The following is a 26037-nucleotide window of genomic DNA, read 5'->3' on the forward strand; positions in this document are numbered from 1 at the left end:
TAATAAATGCCGCCTCTCCTCCGCTCCGCCGCTTGTGTTCACGTGACGCGATGACGGCCCCTCTCTTCCCGTGACGCTCCGTCGATCTACTGACGCGATGACGGCCCCTCTCTTCCCGTGACGCTCCGTCGATCTGCTATCGCACGGAGCCCAACGGCGGTCATGGCGTCCCTCACGCCGGGCGTCCTCCTGAAGCTGCTCCAGTCCATGAACACTGACGCCCGTGTGGTCGGCGAGCATCGTTCCGCCGTGCTCCAGATCATCGGCATCGTCCCCGCCCTCTCGGTCCCCACTGGTGGCAGCTTCCTGCCCTCCCACGGTTTCTACCTCCAGCTATCCGACTCCGCCAACTCCACCTACGTCTCCCTCTCCGACGCTGATGCCGACGCCGTCCTCTCCAGCCGGCCCCAACTGGGCCAGCTCGTCCACGTCGATCGTCTCCAGTTCGCCCACCCTGCGCCCCGCGCCGTCGGTCTCCGACCCGTTCCCGGTGCCCGTCCCCACCCCTTCGTCGGATCCCCTGACCCTCTCATCGCTCTCTCTTCCCCCGGAAACCGCGGCTTCGTCATCCAGCCGGCCACCGCCGCTGACGCTGGTCCTCCGCTCTTCCCCTCCTTTCTCGGGGCCAATCAATCCCACCAAGTAGAAAAAAGATTCGTATTTGCTTCAAAGGAGAATGTTGTTGTCGGATTAGGCAAGAACCAGGGAGATTGCTCAGGAAAGACAACGCGATTCTCCTCCCCCGTCACAGAGAAATTGTCCGTCGTGAAGAGTAGTGCCGTTAGCGCTGATACAAAAGTGGAGCTTTCACGCGAGCCATCTCTTGCCTTGAAGGCAAACTCGCGGCACTCTTCTCCGGCAATGGCGGCAAGGGCCAACTCGAGGCACTCGTCCCCGATCCCATCCAAATGCGAGGTGCCTAGCCTTGTGGTGGCCAAGGAGGAAAATCGTAGATCTGTGAGAGAGCCCGCCATTGTCGTCCCATCAAGGTACCGTCAGCCATCACCAGCGGGGCGGAAGTCCTCTGCCTCCCAGATAAAGAGGCGCAGCTCCGTGTCCCCGGCACGAAGGCTGTCGATCGGGTTGAAAGTGGCATCACCGGCAACTGGGGAAGGCAGTGAGAAGAAGAAATTCGGAGTGGTCGTTGCTGGGATTTCTATGGTGTCTGATGCACTCATGGGTTCTGCCAAGTCCACAAGAAAGAGCTGGGATGATTCAACCATGACTAGTTTGGTTCTGCCTTCCGAACCCAAGGAGAAGGGAGGATCGAAAAGAAAAATGGATAAAGAATCAATTTTGCGAACTCAGGTACCTGTCGAAAACTTTTGTATAATATGTTCATATGTTTAATTGTGATTCAGAACATGAAAGAATAAACTCCAAGTTAATTGGATTAGAGAAACTTATAAAAATAAAACTTCTTTTTTAACTTCAATAGATCTAAGATTGAATATGTATAATATAATGTCAACGTGTAGCAGTATTAAGATGATTGAACATATTTGAAGAACAATAATAGATTCTATAATTAGACAAGTTAGACAATTAATACAAGGTGAAATACATGGCAGTATTAACAAGTATTGGATAGGTAGAACTGGCAAAATCAAAATTTTAGGGAAAACTCCATCAAGTGATTTTGCGTAAAGAAGATAACAACACCTCTCAACTTTTAATGCGCAAGAAGAGGAAGTAGAAGAAGAGTTATCGTGTTTGGTGACGTGCCTACTCCACAAAAACGGTCGAAGTTTTATTAAATTTTTTCTACCCAAGAGAATTATATTTAACGATTCTTGTAATTGTATAATAGGTTTACAAAGATCCTTATAAATAGTGTATAAATATTAGACCTAGTAAAATCGTAACAGAATTTTGTTATGAAAAATTACAATAGAATTCTGTTATGAAAAATCATAATAAAATTCTATTATATAGAATCGTAACAAAATTTTATTACTAAAAATTTTAATAGATTTTTTTTTTCATAACACCCCTCGCATTGACCTTCATCTAAATATGAGTCATTCGTCAATAATTTCCACCTTGATGAATATTTACCCATTTAAAGAACATGATTATTTGAATACAACTCTATCTGGATCTTTGGATCTGGACTTTCTTCCTCTAGCATCTAGAGATATGGATCAAGTTCAAGTAATGTTTGAATTTCTCTGTTATCACTGGTTTTGTCAGCATATATGCAGCATTGTCTGTAGTGTGAATCTTCCCAAATTGAATTTGTCCAAAAGTAATCAGCTTTCTGATCTTGTGAAACTTCACAGCTTGGTTCTCGTATGATATACCTGATTCTTCGCCAAATAGATAGCACTCTGACTATCGCATAATAACTTGACCTTATCTTGCTAAACTCCTAGTTCTCTGTCCAATCTTATTAGTCATAAAGTTTCCTTCTCTGCTTCAACTGCTGTCATGTACTCTGAATTCGTAGTAAACAATGTTCAACAAATAGACCCTCTTGATATAGTGAACACGTATCCTATAATAGATCTCTTATCATCTAAATTTTCTGTATAGTCTGTATCTATGTATCCAACAACTGAAGGATCTTTCGATTGTCTACTGAACATGATGCTATAATCAATTGTATTTTTCAAGTATCTGAAAATCTAACTTCATTGCATCCCAATGTAATCGATCAGGATTTGAAAGAAACTTGTTTACCATACTAACTGTTTGCGCTAAATCTGGTCTCGTGCAAACCATAGTATACATCAGACAACCAACTACATTGGTATAATAAACCTTTGACATCTCGTGATCTTGTCATCTGTCTTTGGATATTGTGTACTAGATAACTTAAAGTGATGCGCCAGGGGTGTGCTCACCAACTTTGCATTCTTCATGTTGAACCTATTCAGCACCTTCTCCACATAGCTACATTGAGACAATTATAATCTCTCTACAACTCTATCCCTATGAATATCCATTCCAAGAATTTTCTTAGTTTCTCCCAAATCTTTCATGTCAAATTCTTTGCTCAGTAGTCTCTTTAATCTATCGACCTTTTTCATCTTCTTTGCAACAATGAATAAATCATCTATGTATAGTAGTAAGAAAATCAGTGATTTATCTTCAAGGTTCTTCACATATATGCAACAATTATACTCATATCTCCTATATCCGATTTGAATCATATATGAATCAAAACGTGTGTACCATTGTCTAGGAGATTGTTTCAATCCATAGAGTGATTTCTTTAACTTGTAAACCAATCGCTTTTGTTCGGATTGACTAAATCCCTCAGGTTGTGACATAAAAATATGCTCCTCTAAATTTCCATAAAAAAATGTTGTTTTCATATCCATTTGCGTTAGTTGCAAATCGTGATGTGCAACCAAAGTCAACATTGCTCTAATTGCGTATGTCTTACTTTTGGAGAGAATTTCTTCATAATCAATCCCCTTTCTCTGTGAATACCCCTTTGCTACTAACCGAACCTTGAACTTCACTTCTTCTCTATCTGACATTGTTTTTTTCTTCTTGAATATCCATTTGCACCCTATAGCTTTCTTTCCTTCGAGAAGTTATACTAGATCTCACGTTTGGTTCTTATGCAATGACTCTGATCCGGTGGTAAGAAAGGGGGGTCCGCCCGGATAATGGTCAACGGCCTTGTGGCGGTCGCAGTCAAAGTCAACCTACCTGAGTGATCGGCTCGGACAGCGCCCGAGCCGGCGCTTTGACAGCTCGACCTTTATACCGAGCTTCTGACGTTCACAAGCTAAGCATGACTCCTTTTTGTTCAGAGGACTGCGCCAGTCGCCCTCGGTCGAGCGGATGACCCGATCGGCTCAGCCGTGATGCCCATCGAACGACCGAGTGACTGATGGGCCGAGCGTCTCTTCCGCTCGGCTCGATTCCGACAAAAATAACATCTGGCTATATCTTCCTCGAGACAAGCGCCACCGACAGACGGCATGGGCGGCAGTCGGACCAGACAGAGAATCGTACGGTGGAAGCTTCCATTGTCACGTCAGGGTTATGCTCGAACAATTGAGGTATGACGTCAGACGCACTTTTTTGACACGACCATTTCTAGGTATGCTTTGAGGAGCGTGTATGTCTCGGAAAGCGTGCACGCACCCTCGGGGAGCCCTATATAAGGGCCCCCAACCTTCGACAGAGGTATACATTCTCATCTACTGTAGCTATAGTCTTCATTCTCGTTACTCTGCCTCGATCTCTTCTCGCCAGAGCTGACTTGAGCGTCGGAGGGCCGTCGCCGGGAACCCCTTCCCGACTCGGTTTTGTGCTTGCAGGTTCTCATCAGAGGCTCACGCCAGTCAGAGGTTCATACGTTGTCAACGAGAGCGCCACGTCCCCGGCGTCTGTCGACTCACCACCCGGACAGGATCAAATTAGCGTCGTATGTGAGAACGCACTTGAATCCGGAGCCGAGACGATGGAAGAAGCTGGACGTCAACACACCATGACGCTCTCCCAAGAAGAGCTCGACGCGCTCATCCAGACGCGAGTGGCGAAGATAGTGGAGCAGCAACAAAAGGCTCACGCCGAGTGGCTGGCACACCAGGCCACCTCAGCGTCAGGAGGCCGAGCGGCACCTAAAGATCGACCGGAGCAATTTTCTACGTGGGCGCAGAATAGAGGGCAGACCGGCACGCCAGGAGAGGCACCCGCTGCCCCTATTCCACCCCATCGGCTCCTGTTCCAGACTCTGTCCGAGCTGGCCCAAGCCAACAAGGGATCATCCGATGAAGCGCCCATGCTAGATGCCAGGAAGGGGAAGACACCTCTAACCGAGTCATCCCCCGAGCGGATCAATCGCCAGTTTTCTGAGGCGATCTTACAAGACCCGCTCCCAAAGCATTACGCTCCTCTAGCGATCGGAGAGTACAATGGTACAACCGACCTGGATGACCACCTCGGTAAGTTCGACAACGTCGCTATTCTCCATCAAGACACCGATGGAGTTAAATGCAGTGTATAGTATATATAATAACTAAGATATATAATAACTAAGAAACTATAATATTATAATATATGAATTATATATTTATATTATTATGTATATATGATATATATGGATACATATATGAAATTTGATTCAATATCAAATTGACTATTGAATTTCAATTTGACTATTTTACTAGATTAGTAAAGTATAATTAATACTAAACTAATTTATAATAATATAAATTTAATTAAATCTATTTTATTTAGATTTAATTTTAGATATTTATATATTGATTTGAATATCAATTTATTTTGTTGGAGCATTTTCATTCACACACCTGACTCATATGATCCGCACGACGTTAGTTCCGGAGGTTGTCGGACGGATCGATTCGAAGTTTCAAGGATTTCCGGACAGTTTTCCTTCACCACTTTGCGAGCAGCAGACGCTACTAAAAGGCCAGCGCCAGTCTGTTCTCCATGAAGCAAGAGGCCAGAGAGACTCTTTGAGCTTACATCCAGCGATTCAACCAGGTTGCTCTGGACATTCCCGTAGTCTCATCCGAGACCATGATGCACGGCTTCACCCATGGGCTGATGGATGACGACTTCTTCCGCTCGCTCATCAGGAAACCGCCGCACGACTATGACCATGTGCTGAAAAAGGCGAGCGAATACATCAACATGGAGGAGGCGCAAACGGCCTGTAAAAGGGAAACACTGGCAGAGTTAGCAGCGCCGGCCGAGCGGAGGCCTCAAACCATTCATCAACCATCCAGAAGACTCCGGATCGAGGGAATGACACCGCATCAGGAATCAAGGCCGAACGTTGTCCAACACGTGGCGGTCGAACGACCTAAGCCGAAAGGAAAAGGTATGAACTCCCATGTTTTGTTCACTTAATTAGTCGACAACCCACAACACCCGCGACTGTCGGAGTCTTGCCCCAGTCACTAAGCCAATGAGCTATCGCCGCCTTCGCCTGATCGGCGGCATAATCATCAAAATGTCGGACGGTGAGAAGCCAGACAGTCACCCGAGCAGCGACACCCGCACCAACCAAGAAGCAACCCTCGAGCCTCCCATGAGCGAGCCAGACCGTATGCTCGAGAGGAAGAAAATAGAAGCAACACCGCTCGAGGGGAAGTCAACATCATCGCTGGTGGGCCAACCAGCGGTGACTCCAACCGAGCCAGCAAGTCGTACGCCCGACAGCTGGAGATCCATGTCGTGGGATGCAGCCGAGAGAAGGCGAACGAGCTCGAGATCAGCTTCGGCCCTGGCGACCTCGAGGGAGTTGAAGTACCTCACGACGACGCCCTCATCATCCGAGCGGTAATAGCAAACTATACTATTCATCACATCTTTATTGACATAGGGAGCTCGATCAACATCATCTTCAAGAAGGCGTTCGACCAGCTTCAGATCGACAGGGTTGAGCTGCTGCCTATGACAACGCCCCTGTTCGGATTCACTGGTAACGAGGTTCAGCCGGTCGGCCAGATAAAATTGGCTATTTCGCTCGGTGAAGAGCCGCTCAGAAGGACGTGGACCATTAACTTCATCGTAGTGGACGCGCACTCGGCGTACAACGTCATTTTGGGTCGATCCGCCCTTAGTGAATTCCGGGCTGTCGTCTCAACATTTTATCAGAAGATCAAGTTCCTTGTCGAAGACCAAGTGGGAGAGGTCAGAGGTGATCAGTTGGCAGCACGACGCTGCTATGTGGAGATGGTCCGAGCCGAGTCGAGGTCTGCTCGGAAGGCCCCTCGGATCGAGGTAAATGCTATAACTGAAAGACCTCCCACCTTAGTTTTTGAAGAACAAGAAGAAGTGCAGATCCGGGATGGCCGACCGGAGGCCACCACCTTCGTTGCATCAGACTTGGAAGCGGGCCCGAAGGAGGAGTTGATCAGGTGCCTATAGTGCAACAACGACGTCTTTGCGTGGTCAACACACGAGCTACCAGATATCTCGCCGATAGTCGCGCAGCACGAGCTCTATGTCCGGCCGGACGCTCATCCCGTCAAGCAGAAGAAGCGGGACTTTAGTGCCGAGTAGAACGTCATCATCCGAGCGGAAGTCGAGAAACTCATGGAGGCCGGCCACATACGAGAGGTGTAGTTCCCAAGCTGGCTGTCAAATGTGGTGCTGGTCTCCAAACCGAGTAATAAGTGGAGGGTCTGCATCGACTTCCGGGATCTGAATAGGGCGTGCCCAAAAGACTTTTACCCTCTGCCCCGAATTGACCAGATGGTGACTCAACCGCTGGATGCGAGTTGATATGCATGTTGGATGCTTATCAGGGTTATTACAAAGTGTCGCTTGCCTGAGAAGACCAGGAGAAAGTGAGTTTCATTACAGCAGACGACACCTATTGCTACAATGTAATGTCGTTCGGACTAAAGAACGTCGGTGCCACATACCAGCAGCTCATGAACAAAGTGTTCCAAAAGCAGATCGGGCGAAACCTGGAGGTATACGTTGATGACATACTTATTAAATCAATCCGAGCGGTCAACCTTTGTGCAGATATAGAAGAAACCTTCGGGACGCTGAGGACATACGGGGTCAAGCTAAATCCCCAGAAGTGTCTGTTCGGAGCAAAGAGTGGACGCTTTCTGGGGTACATCGTTACCGAGCGGGGCATAGAGGCAAATCCCAGTAAAGTGAAAGCACTGCAAGACATATCGCCTCCCAGAAACCTGAAGGAAGCTCAGCGCCTCATGGGACGAATAACCGCGCTGTCCAGATTTATCTCAAAGACCGCCGATCGGAGCTTTCCCTTTTTCAAGATTCTGCGTCGAGCCACCAAGTTCCAATGGGATGCAGAGTGCGACAAGGTCGTCGAAGAGCTCAAAGTATATCTCAATTCCTTACCTGTGTTAGCCAAGCCGATCGCCGGGAGCCCCTTAGAGTTTACTTGTCCTCGACTGAATATGTCGTCGGGTCGGCTCTTGTGAGGCCGGACAGCGAGGAACAGCCTGTGCACTTCTTAAGTCACCTACTAAAGGATGTTGAGTCTCGCTACACTGGTCTCGAGAAGTTGAATTTTGCGCTGGTACTCGCCGCTCGAAGGCTCCGCCCTTATTTCTTAGCGTACCCGATCGTTGTGATGATGAACAATCCCCTGGGAAGGGTCCTTCTCAATCTAGAGGCGTCCGGTCGGCTAATCAAATGGACCACAGAACTTAGCGAATTCGACATACGGTATCAGCCCCGGACGACCATTAAGGCGCAGTCGTTAGCAGACTTTGTCACTGAGGTGCAAGATCCTGAGCTCGAAGCCACCTGGAAGGTGTACGTGGACGGATCATCCACTCGGCAAGGAAGTGGGATCAGTGTGCTGTTAATCTCCTCCCACAAAGAACGGATGCACTTGTCCGTACGGTTGGATTATCGAGCGACCAATAATGAAGCAGAGTATGAGGCGCTGATAGCGGGCCTGCAGGTCGCTCGGCATGTGGGAGCCATCATGATCTTGATTCATTCAGATTCACAGTTGGCTGCTCAGCAACTTTCGGGAGCATTCGAGATAAGCAGCGTTAGGCTCAAGCTTTATGTGGAAGCCTTCGAAAAACTGAAGGCCAGTTTTCGAGAGGTGCTCATCCAGAAGATCCTCCGAGCGGAGAATCAGGTTACAGATGAGCTGGCTAAGCTAGCCAGCTCGATATCACCGATCGTCATTCAACAGTCGATCGAGCAGGTATCTCTGGTCGCCCACATCGATCGGATGAAGGGGCTCACATTTCCAAATGACTGGCGGATGGCTATAGCAGAATTTTTGAAGTCAGGAGCAACACCCTCCGATCGGGAGGAAGCGCATCTGCTTAGGAGGAGATCTGGTCGGTTCGTCCTCATTGGCGACCAGCTCTACAAAAAAGCGTTCTCCAGGCCTCTGCTCAAATGTTTTGGTCCGGAGGATGTGGACTATATTCTGCAAGAAGTACATCAAGGGTCTTATGGAGGACACCCGGGCGGCCGCTCGTTGGCAAAGAAGATTCTGCTAGCCGGGTACTTTTGGCCGGCCCTCCAGGAAGATGCCGCTCGGATCGTCTCCACATGCCTTTCCTGTCAGAAATATCACAACTCCACCCACCGACCCACTGAGGAGATGAAAGCGTCTACAGTGTCCTGCCCGTTCGACCAGTGGGGCATGGATATTGTGGGACCTTTCCCGATGGCGACCGGGCAGCGGAAGTTTTTACTTGTGGCGGTGGACTACTTCTCCAAATGGGTCGAGGTTGAGCCATTGGCGAAAATAACCGAGCAGATGGTCAAGAAGTTCATCTTGCAGCACATAATATATCGGTTCGATATTCCACTTCGGCTCGTGTCTGACAATGGGCGGCAATTCCTCGGACAGTAGCTCCGAGAATGGTGCGAGGGGTACGACATTCGGCAACACTTCACCTCTGTAGCCTATCCGCAAAGCAACGGGCAGGCCGAGGTCACCAATCGGTAGATCTTTCGGATTCTTCGAGTTCGGCTCGACCATGTCGGTGACAGCTGGGTAGATGAGCTACTCGGCGTGTTATGGGCGATTCGCACAATCCCTAAGGAAGGAACGGGGGCCACGCCTTTCCACTTGGTGTACGGAGGTGAGACTGTCGTTCCCGTGGAGGTCGGAGTAGAATCCGATTGGGTGCAACAGTACGACGCAAGTAACGCCGAGCGGAGGAAGCTGGATCTGGACTTGATAGACAAAGCGCGAGCCAAAGCAATCGTCCGGTTAATGGCTTACCGGCAGAGAATGAAGCAGAATTACAACAAGCGAGTAATTCCCAGGGCATTCCAGGTCGGTGACCTTGTATGGAAGAAGGCAAAGTTGATCGGCGATGTGAGCAAGCTGGAGGCTCCTTGGGCCAGGCCCTTCAAGGTTGTCGAAAAGCTCCGATCGGGCGCCTATTACCTTGAAGACGAAGACGGACGACAGCTAGAACGACCATGGAGCGCTAACCATCTCCAGCCGTAGTGAGCTGGTTGAAAGGTGCGCCAATGTAATTCATTAAGTGTATTTCCGTTCTTCGGTATCCTTTGATCGCAGGAAGGAATTCATGACACACAAGGGTATAACCGGATTGCGCCGAACGACTACACTCTATCAAACCGTCGAGCGACGACGTTAAACTCTAGAGTCGAACCGGTGACTATAAACCCCTCGGCCTGAAGACCGTCGAGCGGCGACGTTAAACTCTAGAGTTGAACCGGTGACTATAAACCCCCCGGCCTGAAGACCGTCAAGCGGCGACGTTAAACTCTAGAGTCGAACCAGCGACTATAAACCCCCCCGCCTGAAGACCGTCGAGCGGCGACGTTAAACTCTAGAGTCGAACCGTTTGACCGATCGACGGAAAGCTCATAGAAACTCCAAGACCGGTGGATAAACCTCCCGGCCTGAAGACCGTCGAGCGGCGACGTTAAACTCTAGAGTCGAACCGGCGACTATAAATCCCCCGGTTTGAAGACCGTCGAGCGGCGACATTAAACTCTAGAGTCGAACCGGCGACTATAAATCCCCCGGCCTGAAGACCGTCGAGCGAAAACGTTAAACTCTAGAGTCGAACCGGCGACTATAAACCCCCCGGCCAAAAGATCACGTTAAACTCTAGAGTCGAACCAGCGACTATAGATCCCTCGGCCTGAAGACCGTCGAGCGGCGACGTTAAACTCTAGAGTCGAATCGACGACTATAAACCCCCCAGCCAAAAGACCGTTGAACGGCGACGTTAAACTCTAAAGTCGAACCGGCGACTATAAACCCCCGGGCCGGAAGTCCGTCGAGCGACAACGTTAAACTCTAAGGTCGAACCGGCAACTATAAACCCCCCGGCCTGAAGATCGTCGAGCGGCGACGTTAAACTCTAGAGTCGAACCGGCGACTATAAACCCTCCGGCTTGAAGACCGTCGAGCGGCGACGTTAAACTCTAGAGTCTAATCGGCGACTATAAAACCCCCCGACCCGAAGTCCGTTGAACGACAACCTAAGGGTCGGTTCGGCAAGAATGAATATTCGATCAAAAGCATCTCTAAATCACCGAGTAGTGGCCGAGCGGCGATTCCATATCCAGGAGTCGCTATCCTGGCACTTATTAGAAATCAAAGTCAAGTATCCCGCTCGGACCTAAGCAATAAACCAATGACAGGAGTAAACACGGAAAAACTAACTTTCATTAAAATGTTCCCGCCGGACGGTTAACATACATCAACAACTTACAAAATAATTAGCCCTCCTCACTCCAGATAATCAAAGATCGAGTCAGGGATGACATCGAGTAGCCCGGCCAGGTCCTTAGGCCGGATAGCCATCGCTTCAGAAAGGTGACCCTTACCCTTCAGATAAGCAGTTGTAGAATTAATAGCTTCCTCAAAGGCAATGATGAGCCGGTCACATACCTTCTGGACAAAATCTTCCGAGCGGATATAAGTTTGCCTCATCACAGCAAGGCGACCTGATTCGCCGTCCTGGTACTCCTTGAGGGCGGCTCGAGAAGCTTTGAGGGTGTCCTGGAGATTCTTCAGTTTTCCCTGGAATTCAGTTTGCTCCACCAATCGGCTTGTCAGTTCGGCGGACAGCAGGTCAGCCAATTCCTGGACACGTTGCTCCAGCGCCCGGGTCTCAACATTTTTTGCGTCTAGATCAGCAATGACCTTGTTCTTCCCTGTAGTCGCCAGCTTGATCTCCTAGTCATGTGTCTTGACCCTGGCTTCAAGCCGAGCCACCATGGTTTCTAGTCCAGAGGATTTATGCCGCTCATCTTCCAGGAGCCTCTTTGTCTTGACCAGCTCGACCTTCAGCTCAGCAGGTGAAGGCCCCTGGGCCGTGCCTCCCCCGGAAATCTTAAGTTTTTTCAACTCTTCCTCCAGTAACGCCAAGCGGTTGCTGACGACGATGCTCTCCACCCACTCTGCACTCAGATAAAATAACATTAAAAGCCTAGCAAAATAATAATGTAAAGGGAGGTGGGGGAGGCATACACCGGTGACTTGCTGCAGATGCCTGTCGCCGAGCTGATCGGGAGTCATCAGTGCAACACGGGCCCTCACATCCTCTCATACTCTGGCAAGCGGTCCACGGATGGTGATATGATGCTCGGGAATTGTGGGCCGGTCAGTTGCTAGAAGGAACTCTTCTGTTGGTAGGTGCAGGACAACCTTAACCACTCGACGGTCGCTCGGAGCAGACTGAGCTGAACCCGAAGGACCGGAGGACTGGCCGGTCGGAGCAGAAGTGATGTCGGAGCGACGTATACGTCGACGGGCCGAGGGTAGAGAACTGACTGGTTGTGCTTCAATAGGATCTATCGGTAGATCAAGCTGTGAAGGAGTTCGATCCGAGGAAATTGCTTCGATCGAAGCCGGAGCCAGGTCAACCCCTGCGGAAGGAACGCCAACCTGCTCAGATGCCTGCTCCGCAGGTCTAGCCGACCGGGCAGGTATCTTCGTCCGGCGCCGTTTGCGGAATACCAAAGGAGCATCCTCGGCTGAGTGCTTTACGTCCTCATCCTGAGTAGAGGGATGTCTAGCGGACGAAGTAGCATCGCCCACCGCTTCAGTTGTAGAAACCCGAACGGTCGATCCACCGATAGCAGTAGGTGCTTCGCCGCTCTCACCTTCGTGTGAGCCGACCAGCGCAATGCCAAGGTCGGCCATCTCCTTAGCAGCCGCCGCTTCAATCTCGGCAGCCCTCAACCTCATCCGCTCGATAGCGCGAGCACGTATCATGATGTTAGCTGCAGAAAGGGAAAACAAATCAGTTAGATCAAAAGGAAAAAAGGATCAAGAGAGAGCTCTTACCCATACTGCTCGGAAGTTTCCAGCGGATCGGACTCAGCCCGAACATGTATAACACGCTCTCACAGAGCAGTTCGTGGATGTTGAACTTTTGGTCGGCCAGCATGTTGACTGCGTGAAGGTAGGCCGACTGGCTCTTGTATTTATCGAGCTCTGGTGGAGAGGGTACGGCGGTTTGTCACTTGGTTCGAAAGGGCGGCAACTCGGGCAAACGCAGAAAGAAAAAGTATTCTTTCCAGTGTTTATTAGAGGTGGGCATTTTGTCGAAGAAGACAAGGCCGATCCGAGACTGGAAAAGGAAAGTACCCCACTCAGACTGTTTGGGATAGTAGAAGTAATGGAAAATCTTGGGAACTAAAGGGATGCCTTGCAGCCTAAATAAGACAACTACGTCGCACAGCAATCTAAACGAGTTTGGAACGAGTTGGCCGAGCGGGAGGCGAAAATAATTACATACTTCGATGACGAACGGATGTATGGGAAAACGCAGACCATCTACAAACTGATCTCGAAAGAAACAAGTAGTGCCAGTCGGCGGATTATGAGGCCGATCGAACGGAGTAGCTAATATTATTTTATGGTCAGGAGGAAGTTAGAAGGTGCGACGAGGCTCACCGTGTCACCTGCATCAAACCGGCTCTCCATGGCAATATACCAGAGGCCGGGAGCAGGGTCAGACGGTTGTGACGAACTCGCCATCGCCGTAACAGTGGAGAAAGCGAGAATATAGGGAGGTCAACGAAAAAGACGACGGAGAAACACTAAAAGCTCAAAAAGATGAGAGAAACAGAGGCAAAGACAAAAAGGAGCAGTGGCCTTACACGAAGGATGGAAGAAAAGCGTGAATCGACGGAGCTCGGAACACAAATCGTCGGCGGAGCGATGAGCACCGAATAGCCGGAGCACCAAAACCTGAAGACTGCGAAATGAAGCAGAGACAACACGACGACTTTATAAGAAAGAGGTTCGGATGAGCGGAGCCGTTCGATCTAGGTCGCGAGCCCCAAGACGCAAATCGCACCGTTGAATTCAAACCGCCAGAAGTCACATCAAGCCTGTCGCTTCGAGCGTGCGATGATAGCGGCGGTGCCACGTGGCTGTCAATCATAGGAGGGCATTTAATGAACGCTATTACGAGGGCGTGGCCGCGTGCTCGGCCCTAATGGACGGGATTTGCAAGCATTCCGAGGAAATCTGAGGCAGGTCATCGTTGACCATCTTTAGATAGGCAAACCAATCAGTAAAAATTCTGCCAAGCGATAGCGGGCACGCTTCCGGTCGGCGTTATAAGGTAGTTTTAGGGCCGCTCAGCTTCCCTGACCGGTCGACCCTGTGTCGGCAGACTAGTCCAGTTAGTCGGACTTACAACCTCCTTCAACTAGACTTGAGGAGGAGGCACGTGATCCGGTGGTAAGAAAGGGGGGCCCGTCCGGATAATGGTTAACGACCCTGTGGTGGTCGCAGTCAAAGTCAACCTACCTGAGCGATCGGCTCGGACAGCGCCCGAGCCGGCGCTTTGACAGCTCGGCCTTTATGCCGAGCTTCCGACGCTCACAAGTTAAGCAGGACTCCTTTTTGTTCAGAGGACCGTGCCAGTCGCCCTCGGTCGAGCGGACAACCCGATCGTCTCAGTCGTGATGCCCATCGAACGACTGGGTGACTGACGGGCCGAGCGTCCCTTTCGCTCGGCTTGATACCGACAAAAATAACATTTGGCTATATCTTCCTCGAGACAAGCGCCATCGACAGACGGCATGGGCGGCGGCCGGACCAAACAGAGAATCGTACGGTGGAAGCTTCCACTGTCACGTCAGGGATATGCTCGGACAATTGAGGTATGGCGTCAGACGCACTTTTCTGACAAGACCATTTCTGGTTATGCTTTGAGGAGCGTGCACGCCTTGGAAAACGTGCACGCGCCCCGGGGAGCCCTATATAAGGGCCCCCAACCTTCGACGGAGGTATGCATTCTCATCTACTGTAGCTACAGTCTTCATTCTCGCTACTTTGCCTCGATCTCTTCTCGTCGGAGCTGACTTGAGCGTCGGAGGGCCGTCGTCGGGAACCCCTTCCCGACTCTGTTTTGTGCTTGCAGGTTCTCACCGGAGGCTCACACCAGTTGGAGGTTCATACGTCGTCAACGAAAGCGTCACGTCCCCAGCGTCTATCGACTCAGCACCCGGACATGATCAGACTCCATCTTCTCTGCCATAGCATTCGTTCACTTGTTCTTCTCAGAGTTGTGTATCGTCTTCTGAAAAAACGTAAGGTCTTCGCTACTAGTGATAAGTGTATAAGATACTAAGTCTTTAAATCCGTATCTAGTGGGTGATTTTATGACTCGTCTAGTTTTGTCACTAGTTATAGAGTGATGCTTTGTGTGCTCTGAGTTAGAATCATCGGAGTCATGAGTCTCTAGCTCCACCTGTATAATATTTTTTTCCATGTTGCTCTATGGTGTTTCCTTTCTTTCTTCTTGAGTACACTATAACATAACCTTTTTTGTCAAACACCACATCTCTGCTGATCACCATCTTTTTTGCCTTAGAATCCTAAAACTTGAAGTCTTTAATTCCTTTTTGATATCTTAGAAAAATGCACTGCTTTGACTTTGTATCCAACTTTGATCTTTCCTCACTAAATATGTGCATATAGACTGGACATCCAAAAATTCGAAGATGAGAATAATCTACTTGATTTCCTGTCTATACTTCCTCTGATATTTTGTCTTCTAGTGTTACTCTTGGTGATCTATTAATAAGATAATATGTCATGTTAACTACTTTTACCTAGAAATTCTTTGCTAGCCTTCAGCCTGAGACATCTTACCTTCTTAATGATTGTCTTGTTCAATCTTTCCATTACCCTATTCTGTTGAGGTGTTTTGCGAACTGAGAAATGTCTCATTATCCCATGTTGTTCACAAAATTTCTAAAATTTTGAATTGTGTACTCAGTCCCATTATCTGACGTAAGACATGTGATCTTTCTTTCAGTCTGATTCTTCACTTCAGTTTTCTATAATTTAAACTTTGTAAAAGTTTTCGACTTATGACACATAAAGTATAGCTAGATTTTTCATGAGTAATCATCAGTAAAAATCATAAAATACAAATGCCCTCCACGTGATGCTACACTGGTTGGTCCCGAGAGATCCGTATGTACGTAGTCCAGAATCTCCTTCGTCTTGTTTGTTGCCGTCTTGAATTGCACTTTACTCTGTTTCCTAAGAACACAGAATTTGCAAAATTCAAGCTTGCATGTTTTGATATCCTTTAACAAATCTCTCTTGTGAAGTTATAACATCCCACGTTACCCATATGCCCTGGCCATATATGCCACAAGATTGTACTGTTTGATTCAGACTCCACCGATGCGATTCCACCTACAACTATAGTCGCTATCAACTTATAGATGTTCCTTGCTATTTTTTGTCTTTTCATTACTGTTAGAGCTCTCTTGCTGACTTTTATTACCTCGTTTCCTGATTTATAACTATAATCAATATCATCTAGTGTGTCTAGCGAGATCAAATTCTTCCTTAGCTTTGGTATAATTTGACATCACATAGGATTTTGATCACATCATCAAACTTCTTGATTCTGATGTTTCCTATGTCGATAACTTTGCATGATGCATCATTTTCCATCAATACTGAACCAGAATCCACTGTCCTATAGGTGTCAAACCAATCCTTGTTTGGAGTCATTTGATATGAACATGCAGAATCTAAAATTCATGCATCTGTTAGTTGCTCCAAACTTGACATAACTGATAGTATATATCCATTATTGCTTTCTGAATTTTCTTCTTCAACTATATTTGTAAACTTTGTCAAACTATCTTTGTTTTTTGTAATATGTTTCTTTATCTCTGGACAATCTCTCTTGATATGACCTTTGCCTTCACACTTGTAGCACGTGATCATCTTCTTCTTTCTCGACTTAGAATGAGCCTTGTTGTTGTTACCCGATCCATGTCGAAATTTGCTCCTACCACATTCTTGGTTGCTATTTATCACAAGTCATTTTCCCTGAGAAATTTTATCGCTTGTTTTCTTCCTTTGGTGAAAACCTAGCAACGTATTTGTGACCTCCTCCAATTTGAGAGTTTTCTTACCTCACATCAATGTAGTAACCAGATTCTCGTACATAGGAGATGAAGGTAGAGAATTCAACAACATCAGGGCCTTGTCTTCTTCATCTTCGATCTTCATATCAAGCCGTTTCAGATCATTTGCAATGCAATTGAATATGTTGATGTGTTGACTCAGATCAGTTCTTTCGGTCATTTTCAGCTCGAATAATTTTTGCTTAAGATACAGCTTGTTTGTCAATGACTTTGACATGTACCAGTGTTCTAGATTTTGCCAAATTGCTACTGGTGCGTGCTCCTTGTTCAGGATATAGTACATCACATCATCCGTAAGACAAGGCCTGATTGTTGTCATTACCTTCGCTTGAGGTTCTTCCTAATATAATCTCTCCATGTTTTTCGATTTCCTTTCTCCTAGCGCTTTCACCATGCCTTATTGCATCAACAAGTTTTTAACTCTTCTCTGCTATAATCTGAAGTTTCTGGTTTTGTCAAACTTCACCATATCAAACTTAGCAGTTGATCACCAGACTCATCAACCTCGGAGAAATGGTGTCGGATTCCCTCTTATATGCATTAAATGTATTTCCAAGAACCTCGGAATGGACATCAATTATAGACTCCTACTACATCACTAAAGATCTCGAGATAAGTAGTTTAAAAAATTTATTTTCGACTTTAGAACTTCACGAATCTAGATGTTCAACACTAAGAAAAGAAAAGGAGTGAATTAGAATCTAGCGTTTAAAGCTAAGAAGAACGAATCGAATTTAGAGTCATAGATTAGGAGGCTTATCTGGTAAGGAAAATGAATCAATTTTTTAAAACTAACGATTTTGATAAGAAATAAGCGACAAAGCTAGTTTGGCGGAAAAAGAATAGAGACATAAGATGCTACAACTGTGACCAAGAAAGTCACATCAAGAACAACTGTCAAAATTGAAGAATAAAGGAAAAGAAAAAGACAAAGGGTCAAGAAAGTCCAAGTAAATGAGTCTCAAAGCGACGTGGATTGAGTTGTCGTCAGAAGAATCTGAGATAGAAGAATGTACCGGACTAGCACTAATGGTGAACCATTAAGAATCAAACGACAAAGACATCTCAGTAGAGAGCATCAATGAAGCAGAAGCATCCACTTGCAAGTCTGACACGATAAGTGAGGTATATTTCTTACGCTCCGATAAATTATATGATGTAATAAAAATGTTATATAGATCTTTATGCAAATCTAGAAGCAAATTTCTTGAATAGAAAAATGAACAGTAGAAACTGAATTGGAAAATGCATGCTTAGAACTAAAAAAGTTCAAAAAATTAAAAATTAAAAATTAAAAATTAAAAGAAATAGTGAAAACTCAAATATTAGAGTGCAAACAATTTTCTACAAATTCGAACTCATTTTTGAATATCCCTATAAGACATGTTAGAAATTATAAAGGATTTAATTGGTATTTAAAAATTATAGGGGTCAAATTAAAAACTTTTAAACCCTTAATAATCCATGAAAATATATGTAAATCCAATAGGTAGAAATTTATTTTGAATTCCAAAATCTATTTTAGCTTATTAAATTATCTTTATTTGCATGATAGAAATTAATTTATTTTAAATATTGGTAAAATTATTTTTTTTTTAAATTTCTGTTCAATTTTCTTTAGGTTTAAATTTGTATGTGATGAACAAATGTGTTATGTTAGTATAATTTTTTTAAAAAATTTTAAAATTAAATATTTTTGACGATTAATTTTTGAAAAAAATGATTTTTTTATAAATAACCATTATATTTTGAATATTCAAAAAAATTAGTAAGTTGATTTGACGTTGAAATCTATTTTTAAATATTTACTTTCAAAAATATCTATTTCTTCACTGAAAAATATTTTCTCACTAATTCAAAAATAGTTTTCTCATGAAATTTTTTTCCTTGATCAATTTAATTATGTTTAACATTAATAAAAAAAAATTAGTATTTTCAACAATTAAAATTAATTTTTAAATTATTTTGACAAATATATGGTTTAATTCTTAGATATTATTTTATTTGTAAAATAATTACAGTAAAAATATACAAACTTACATCACCTATTTACATTTGTTGGAAATTTTTTTAATTTTTTTGTCTATAATTTTCATTCTTTTTTAATATTTTTATGTGATTAAAGAGGGAGAGTAGTGTTAAAAATAGTGTTAAATTAAGGGGAGGACTTAATTATTTATTTATCCTAACTTTAGTTCGGGTTGATGCACATCAAAAATGTGAAGATTGTAAGTATCTCGAATTAGTTTTGATGTTGATCAATCAAGTTAAGTTAGGTCCTGTGTGTTTCATACCTTGTGTCAAAGTAAGTAGGAATTTAGGAACATAAGAAGTTGAGGTGAAGATGTAGCGAGCGAGAAAGATGACACAGGAAGGGAGCCGACGAGCTCGATGCATCCGAGAGATAAAGAGCTACGGAAAAGTACATCGGTGGAGTGAGGACAAACACGATGCATCCGAGGGATGAGAAATCGGGCGGAAATCTACTTGAGGAGAAAATTGAAGTTGGGTTTGAGTGAGTTCAACTCTGGACGACCGAAGCATCACCCAAGTAAGCAGATCGAAGAATAGTTAACTTATGATATTGACCATTCGAGGGGCTTTGGATGACCCGAGGCACCCTGAGGACTCGAGGTGCCTCTAATGATCCAAGGCATCTCAGATGACTAGAGTTAAAGTTGTCGTTGCGGATGACAACTGTGGGATTTGAGGCGCCTACATTCACTTATGGTGCCTCTAAAGAAAAGAGACGTTTGATGCGCATAAGAAGCGAGAATCCATGCTAGCCCACTCGAGGTGGCTCTGATGAGCTGAGCCACCTCCAATGCTGAAAGTTCAACAAAAAGATGTTGTTGTGTGTATAACAACTCATCTTATTGGAGGCATCCTAGATCATTAGAAGCATCCTAGATGGCTACGTTAGTAAAATGGTTAATTCTACTAAGAGGGTATAAATAGCATCCTAAAGGTAGTTGTGAAGTAACACACTTTGTATTAAGTTCTGTAATTTCATTTTGAGCTTCCAACTGTTGTTAGGGGCTACTCTTCCTTTGACCTTGATAGTGCTTTCTACAGTCTTGGATTAACAACGTGTTAGGGGATGCCCGATGTGTTGTGTGCTTAACATGTTTCGTAAAACATGCAGCAGAAGCAAAAAGACTATAATAAAATTATTTTATTACAAAACACGCACCACATGCATACAGAATACAACTCACGTAGACATAATCATAAAACAAAAACTTAAGAATAACAATTATTTTAGGCGTAGCACATTAACTTAGCAACGTTTACGGACCTCATCTCTATTTGTATGTATGGCGAGTTTTTCAAGATAACTTCGGTGAGCAACAAGGTTCACCTCCAATTAGTACTAGCCAAACGTGGAGGTGATACGATCTAAGAGAAGGAAAAAGAAGCAAAGAAACTTAGGAAGAAAACCATCCTTGGCTTCTTGGTGGGCGGCGATATAGAGAGGAGGGAGAGGCTAGGCTTCAAAAACTTAAACCAACGAATAATGAATTAGTTCTTTTAATTTCTCTCTTCTATATCAATATATAGATTCTCTTGATAAGTTGGATTAAAAAGTTCAAACCCAGCCTAAAATTCCTTAACCAAAATTTGGCACATTACCTCTTGGTGCTTGGTTCATAACTAAACCAAATTGATTTAAACCAAACTAATTTGGTTTATTACTAAACCAAATAGGGTCTAAATCTTCAATAAAAGATGTGGTCCATCCGTGCTTCCGTTCTCATAAAATATCTTCTATATTTATTTTTTGTCTAGTCCAACCAAACATCTTATCTCTTGATCTAAAAATCGAATTCTTAAATTTGTTTTATATCTTTTAGATATTCGTATTACGTGTAACTCAATAGGTTCTCGATTTATCTTGGTCATCTATAATTAACTATTTAATTATGGATCGATCATGAGTAACACTTAGTAATACATCATGATTCTCAATTAATCAAAAAATCACAGTTGATTCTAGAACTAGTTCTGAACCATTCAACAGCTACAGTGAGTTGTGACTTGTTTCTTTCACTCGTTTTATATCCACTTGGTTCAGGACATGATCTATGTGTCTCTCCCCACTAGGTTGACTACGTCACACATAGCCCAGGTAACTCATCTTGTGGACTCAAATTACTCCTACATGTATCTAAGAGTCTTATATTCTTAACATGTGAAGCTTTGTGAAGACTTTGAGCTATAATCCTGACAAGTGACCATAGGATATATGTCTTCACACAAGGGGCAATGAATCTTTTGTGGGTTATATAAACATCTTCGGGCACTTCGACTTATACCCAATCATCTCTAGTCCACATCTTCAAGGAGATGCTTTGCTCAAGATGCCAAAGTATAAGCTTCCATGATCAAGTCGAAGGAAACTTACACTCGAGTTGCATTAATAACTTCACAGACATATTCATATATGTAGAGAACTATAGAAGTCTTACAGCAAGTCACTCCAATGAGCTAGTTATCGTAACTAGTATCCACGTTTAACTCTTGACATTTTAATGTCTCCAGCTAGTGAGTAATAGTTGTTTGGTTAGACCAAGGAGTATAACCTGTGTTAGTTTCATAGAATTGGTGATGTCTGAATACATCAATTTATTGACTAGAAAATATTTTAATACTTTCATAATTACATATGTAGAGACGCACACTACTTGTGATTCAATCACAAGTTCTTTCATGTTATGAATCGTATTACGGATAGGGGTGTAATCGAGCCGAGTCGAGTCGAACTCTTGAATGTTTGAGTTTGGTTCGTTTATAATCGAGCCGAGCTCGAGCTTTATTTAACGAATATATTTATGGCTCATGAGCTTATTCGAGCTTTTATCAAACATAAATAAGCTTAATAAATATAAATTATAAATTTAAATATTTATTAAAAATTAAATTATATATTTAGAAAAAATTATAATATTCTTATTAAAATTTACAATTTTATTCTAATAAAAAAATTTAATTTATAATTTTATTTGTTAATATTCTAATAATTTTATTCTTGTTAATATGCTTCATAAGTAGAGTGTAAAATCTAAATTCAATATCAAAATATTATTTTTTTATTTAAAAGTTGATTCATGAGCTTAACGAACATGTTCACGAGCTAACGACCTAATATTGTGAAACTTGAGTTTGGTTTGTTTATCTTAACGAGCCTCATTAAACGAGCTCAAACGAGCTTTTATCGAATCGAGCTTCGAATAGTTCATGAGCGGCTTGATTCATTTACACCCCTAATTGCGGGCATTCAATATGTAAGTTTAAGAGCATTCAAACACACAAGTAAAATGTACTTAAATAGTGAATCTTTATTTATCGAAATAAATAGTACAAATCATAAGGCGATTGAATGTGTGTGTCATTGCTAAAAGTAAGTTAGCAAGAGAAAGATTAAAATTTCAATTTTCTACCAGGACCTATATCACCTTTTGCCACAATAAGTGGTGAGAGGGATTTAACTTAAAAGTCACTAGAGTAACAAAAAGTATTTTCCTCTTAAGTATGCCTTTGCTAGTATTCAAGCTAAGATCTAGAAAAAGTTTTCTAGATTTGTCGAGTTTGTTAAAATCAATTCAATTTGACAATTTCAAACTATTGGCCTTTATTCTTCATGATGACTATTGATCTTTATTCTTCATGATCTATGATTTTTTGTGACAAACAATCTTTATTCTTCATGTTCGTAGTGAACATTCGTTTTTATGGTTTAACTTGAACAAGTGGGAGATTTTGGTGTTACTGTGCTAGAAACGGCGCTCGCCGTAAACCACCTCCAAGAAATTATTACTACGACAGTAATGTAAGGTGATTAATGCTAATAATTTCACGTCGTAACAGTTATAGCGTCTAAGTTATAAAAGAAGAAGACACGAAGAAGAGAAGATGAACGAGAGAGTAAGGTTCAATTCTGGATTTGGTTCATGAAAGTTGAAGGGTTTTTTGGTTTCATTTGTGATCATTCTTCTGACGACAAGATCTTCTCTGATTTCTTCTCCAAAGAGCACTGTAAGTTTTATTTACAGATTCATGAATTATGTATTTCACGCTTTAGATGAACACTATCCTCATACATACAACAGAAATTGTTTGTTTGTGTAATGCTATAAGAAGGTAAATGGTGGAGTGATTATGTCATCTTAATTATTTTTAGGCTACAGTAAATTTGTAAGTATATACCAATTCCAATTAAAATTAAGAGAAATTGCTACTAAATCATTGGCCTATTAATTTCTTGACCCGAGATTCAGTTTAGTCTCGATTAAAATTTGATGTCTCCACTAGTTTAGGCCATTCAAGCATCATCTCTTATGTTGGGTTTTTGAACCCCAATTTGTTCATCTCTGTGTTTTAATCAAAGAAATAGACAATCTTCCCTAAGCTGATCTTCATTTCTACCATTTGAGTATGTGATTTGGGCATCATTTATTAGTTTTTTTGTAAAAATCTAAGCTGCATGAATTCTAAAACACAAAGAATTCACATATAAAAAATACAAGAACAAGAAGATTTAGTTTCATCAATTAAATATGATATAAAAAATTAATATATAAACATAAAGACAAGTATCCTTGTCCTAGTGTCATCATCCCTATGGAAGAAGATGCAGCGGAAAGATGACGTCGAAAAACTTATTATTGATGGGGAATAAGAAATTAGGTCAAGATATCCTAAACCCTTGGGGACCTCTTATTTATATAGGAATCTAATCTGTTATCAACCCATAGATGATAACGGATTAGGTTAAAGGATTCTATACATTGAATTCACATCCAATAATTCAAAATCCAATAAACATAAGTTAGAACATTTTAAAAAATTCGGAGTGTATTCATATGTTCAATTTACAAATAATTCACTAACCTTTCTTTAACATTTAAGTTAAAAGAAAGTTTTTAAGTTTGTGAGCATATAGTCCTTCTCATTCAGTGTTTTAGTTTACAATTTTGCCTGTTTTAGGTTGCAATTCCAAGGCGACTGAGTGATGCTGAAACAATGGAAATGAGTGCTATGGAGTTGTGTTCCATGCAAACGCCAAGAGCAAGCAATAAGTCTGACTCCTCAACTTCGTCGGAGAAGTCAAGCAACATGGCCACAGGAATTACACTTCATGATAAGAAGTGGACTGATGGCAGCATATCTTTCAACTCCATCCCTGATCACCTTGCAAGATTAGGAAAAGTATGCCTTGATCATTCTTTTGCCTTTCATGATGAACAATCAAGAAACCCAGTAGTTTGTTTGTTTGTTGTTTTGATTGTGCATTGACACATGCAGGAGGCTTTTCAAAGAAGAAATGTTGCCTCTATAGCTGCAGCAGATGCTCTGGAAGAAGCCTTGGTTGCTGAATCTCTTATCAGGAATCTTAGGTAACCTTTTATATATGTCGTTTCGATAAACCATCCACTAACTTAGCTCCTAACTCCCATTTGCAGCATGTTTTCTGAACTCTGTTCATTGTCCCAAGCCAACAATCCTGTGCCAACAATCAACCGATTTCTATCAACTTATGACGACGTTCTAAGGTGTAAAGCTGTCGCTAAATCTCTCTCAGCAAGCCACAACGATGATGGACTAAAGGATGCAACTCCAACCGAGCAAGGCAGATTGGCCTCCCTCTGGGTTCAGGCAGCATTAGCCACTGACCTCAAAGCTATCCATTTGCTGAACACTGATACCGAATGCCCACTAAATCAAAAGGCTTCCGAAAAACTTGCATCCCCACAAGTCGATCATCCTCAGAGAAAGAATGTGCCAAAGAAGCACTCATCAACCAGAAAATGTCACTCAAAGGGTCTTTCCATTGCCTCAATTGGCACTTGGACTCGCGGTGATGGTGCACATGAAGCTGTGGATTTTGCAAATATGTTCAAGTACGAAATGCAAGCTTGGTTTCTGAAGTTTGTAGAGGAAGCCATTGAGGCTGGATTTTGCCTTTTCGGCGAGAACTCTGATGATAACAGAGTTGCAGCAGTTTTGTCACAGTTGAAAAGGATAAATGATTGGTTGGATGGGGTTGGGAAGACATCTGAAGGGGAGGTGCTGAAGGAAAGGATTGAGAGATTGAAGTGCAAGATATATGGGTTTGTTATTGGCCATTTAGAGCTTGCTTTTGATACAACAATTTCACTTGCTAAAGCTTAATTAAGATTTTAGGCGATTTATTTGGATTGTGTGTATGAACTGTTTGTTATTTGTCGTAAGATTATTGTGATTGATCTTCTTGCGAGATGTAATTCCTTGTTTATGTGTAACTGTTTTGGTTCTATTTTATGTTTATCAAGAATAGATTATGGACTTATTAAAGAGAAGTCTCGACGTAATATAGTAAAGTTATTACCATGAAATTAATTTCTTATAATGCAAAATAAAATTACGTACAATAAACTCTCCTTCTCTAAGAGATTGTCCTCTAGATGATGAACTCATTTTTTGTTTGTTGTTTTGGTCATCAGGTGATCATTTCTCAGTTTACAATGATCTATATTTATGGTTTATTTATACTTAATATTAAAATAGTATAATCAAATGTAATTAATTTAGTTAATTGTTGGTAATGAATATTTACAAAAATTTCAAGAGCACTAAGTAAAAGATATATAGTTTATTATATTAAAACTTAATAATCATGGATAATTAATTAAGATAAAAGTTTAAATAGCTAAAGTGTGACTATTAATAATTATTAGATAAAGATTGTAATGATTTTACAGTATTTATAAATAAAATTAAATCTTTCTAATCTTTAATAAGCTAGAAAATAAAAGGCCTCTAATATAAGATGAGAATTAATAAATTCTCATATCATCAACTAATATTTGCAAAATATTTTGAAAATTAATTAATTAAATATACATAAATTATACTCTAAATTTATAAGATAAATAGATGGAGAGGAAAGAACAACTACCTCGAAGAGCAAAACAAAAAAAACTTCTCTTTTAAATATCATTTTATGCTCCACTTTGAAACAATTTTAGTTAAAATTGCACCATTTAAAAATAATTTTAACTAAAATTATACCTTCTTAAAACAACTTATAAGTCTCGCCTTGGAGCTACATTATTTTGACGGCACAAATAGATTTAATCAAAATTCGCCACCGCCACTCGCACCGCCAATATAACATGTTCACCCCCTTCTTGTCAC

The 26037-nt window shown here is 42.8% G+C and overlaps 1 protein-coding gene across 1 annotated transcript; it reads left to right on the plus strand.

Moving 5' to 3' along the window:
- LOC121971774 lies at window positions 1-25104 on the plus strand. The gene is made up of 4 exons (XM_042523210.1): window positions 1-1308; window positions 23848-24069; window positions 24166-24257; window positions 24324-25104. Exons 1-4 carry the CDS (start codon window positions 163-165, stop codon window positions 25030-25032), a joined length of 2169 nt encoding a protein of 722 aa, XP_042379144.1. The 5' UTR covers window positions 1-162; the 3' UTR covers window positions 25033-25104.
- Window positions 25105-26037: the final 933 nt, after the last annotated feature.

The sequence above is a fragment of the Zingiber officinale genome, chromosome 1B, assembly GCF_018446385.1.
Source record: "Zingiber officinale cultivar Zhangliang chromosome 1B, Zo_v1.1, whole genome shotgun sequence".
NCBI classification, from domain to species: domain Eukaryota; kingdom Viridiplantae; phylum Streptophyta; class Magnoliopsida; order Zingiberales; family Zingiberaceae; genus Zingiber; species Zingiber officinale.

Bases quoted from the DNA above. Each gene is read 5' to 3' on its own strand.
- LOC121971774 (XM_042523210.1), top strand. From the start codon at position 163: ATGGCGTCCCTCACGCCGGGCGTCCTCCTGAAGCTGCTCCAGTCCATG. The intron at 1,309-23,847 runs GTACCTGTCGAA...TGCCTGTTTTAG, and splicing joins AATCAATTTTGCGAACTCAG to GTTGCAATTCCAAGGCGACT. The intron at 24,070-24,165 runs GTATGCCTTGAT...TGACACATGCAG, and splicing joins ACCTTGCAAGATTAGGAAAA to GAGGCTTTTCAAAGAAGAAA.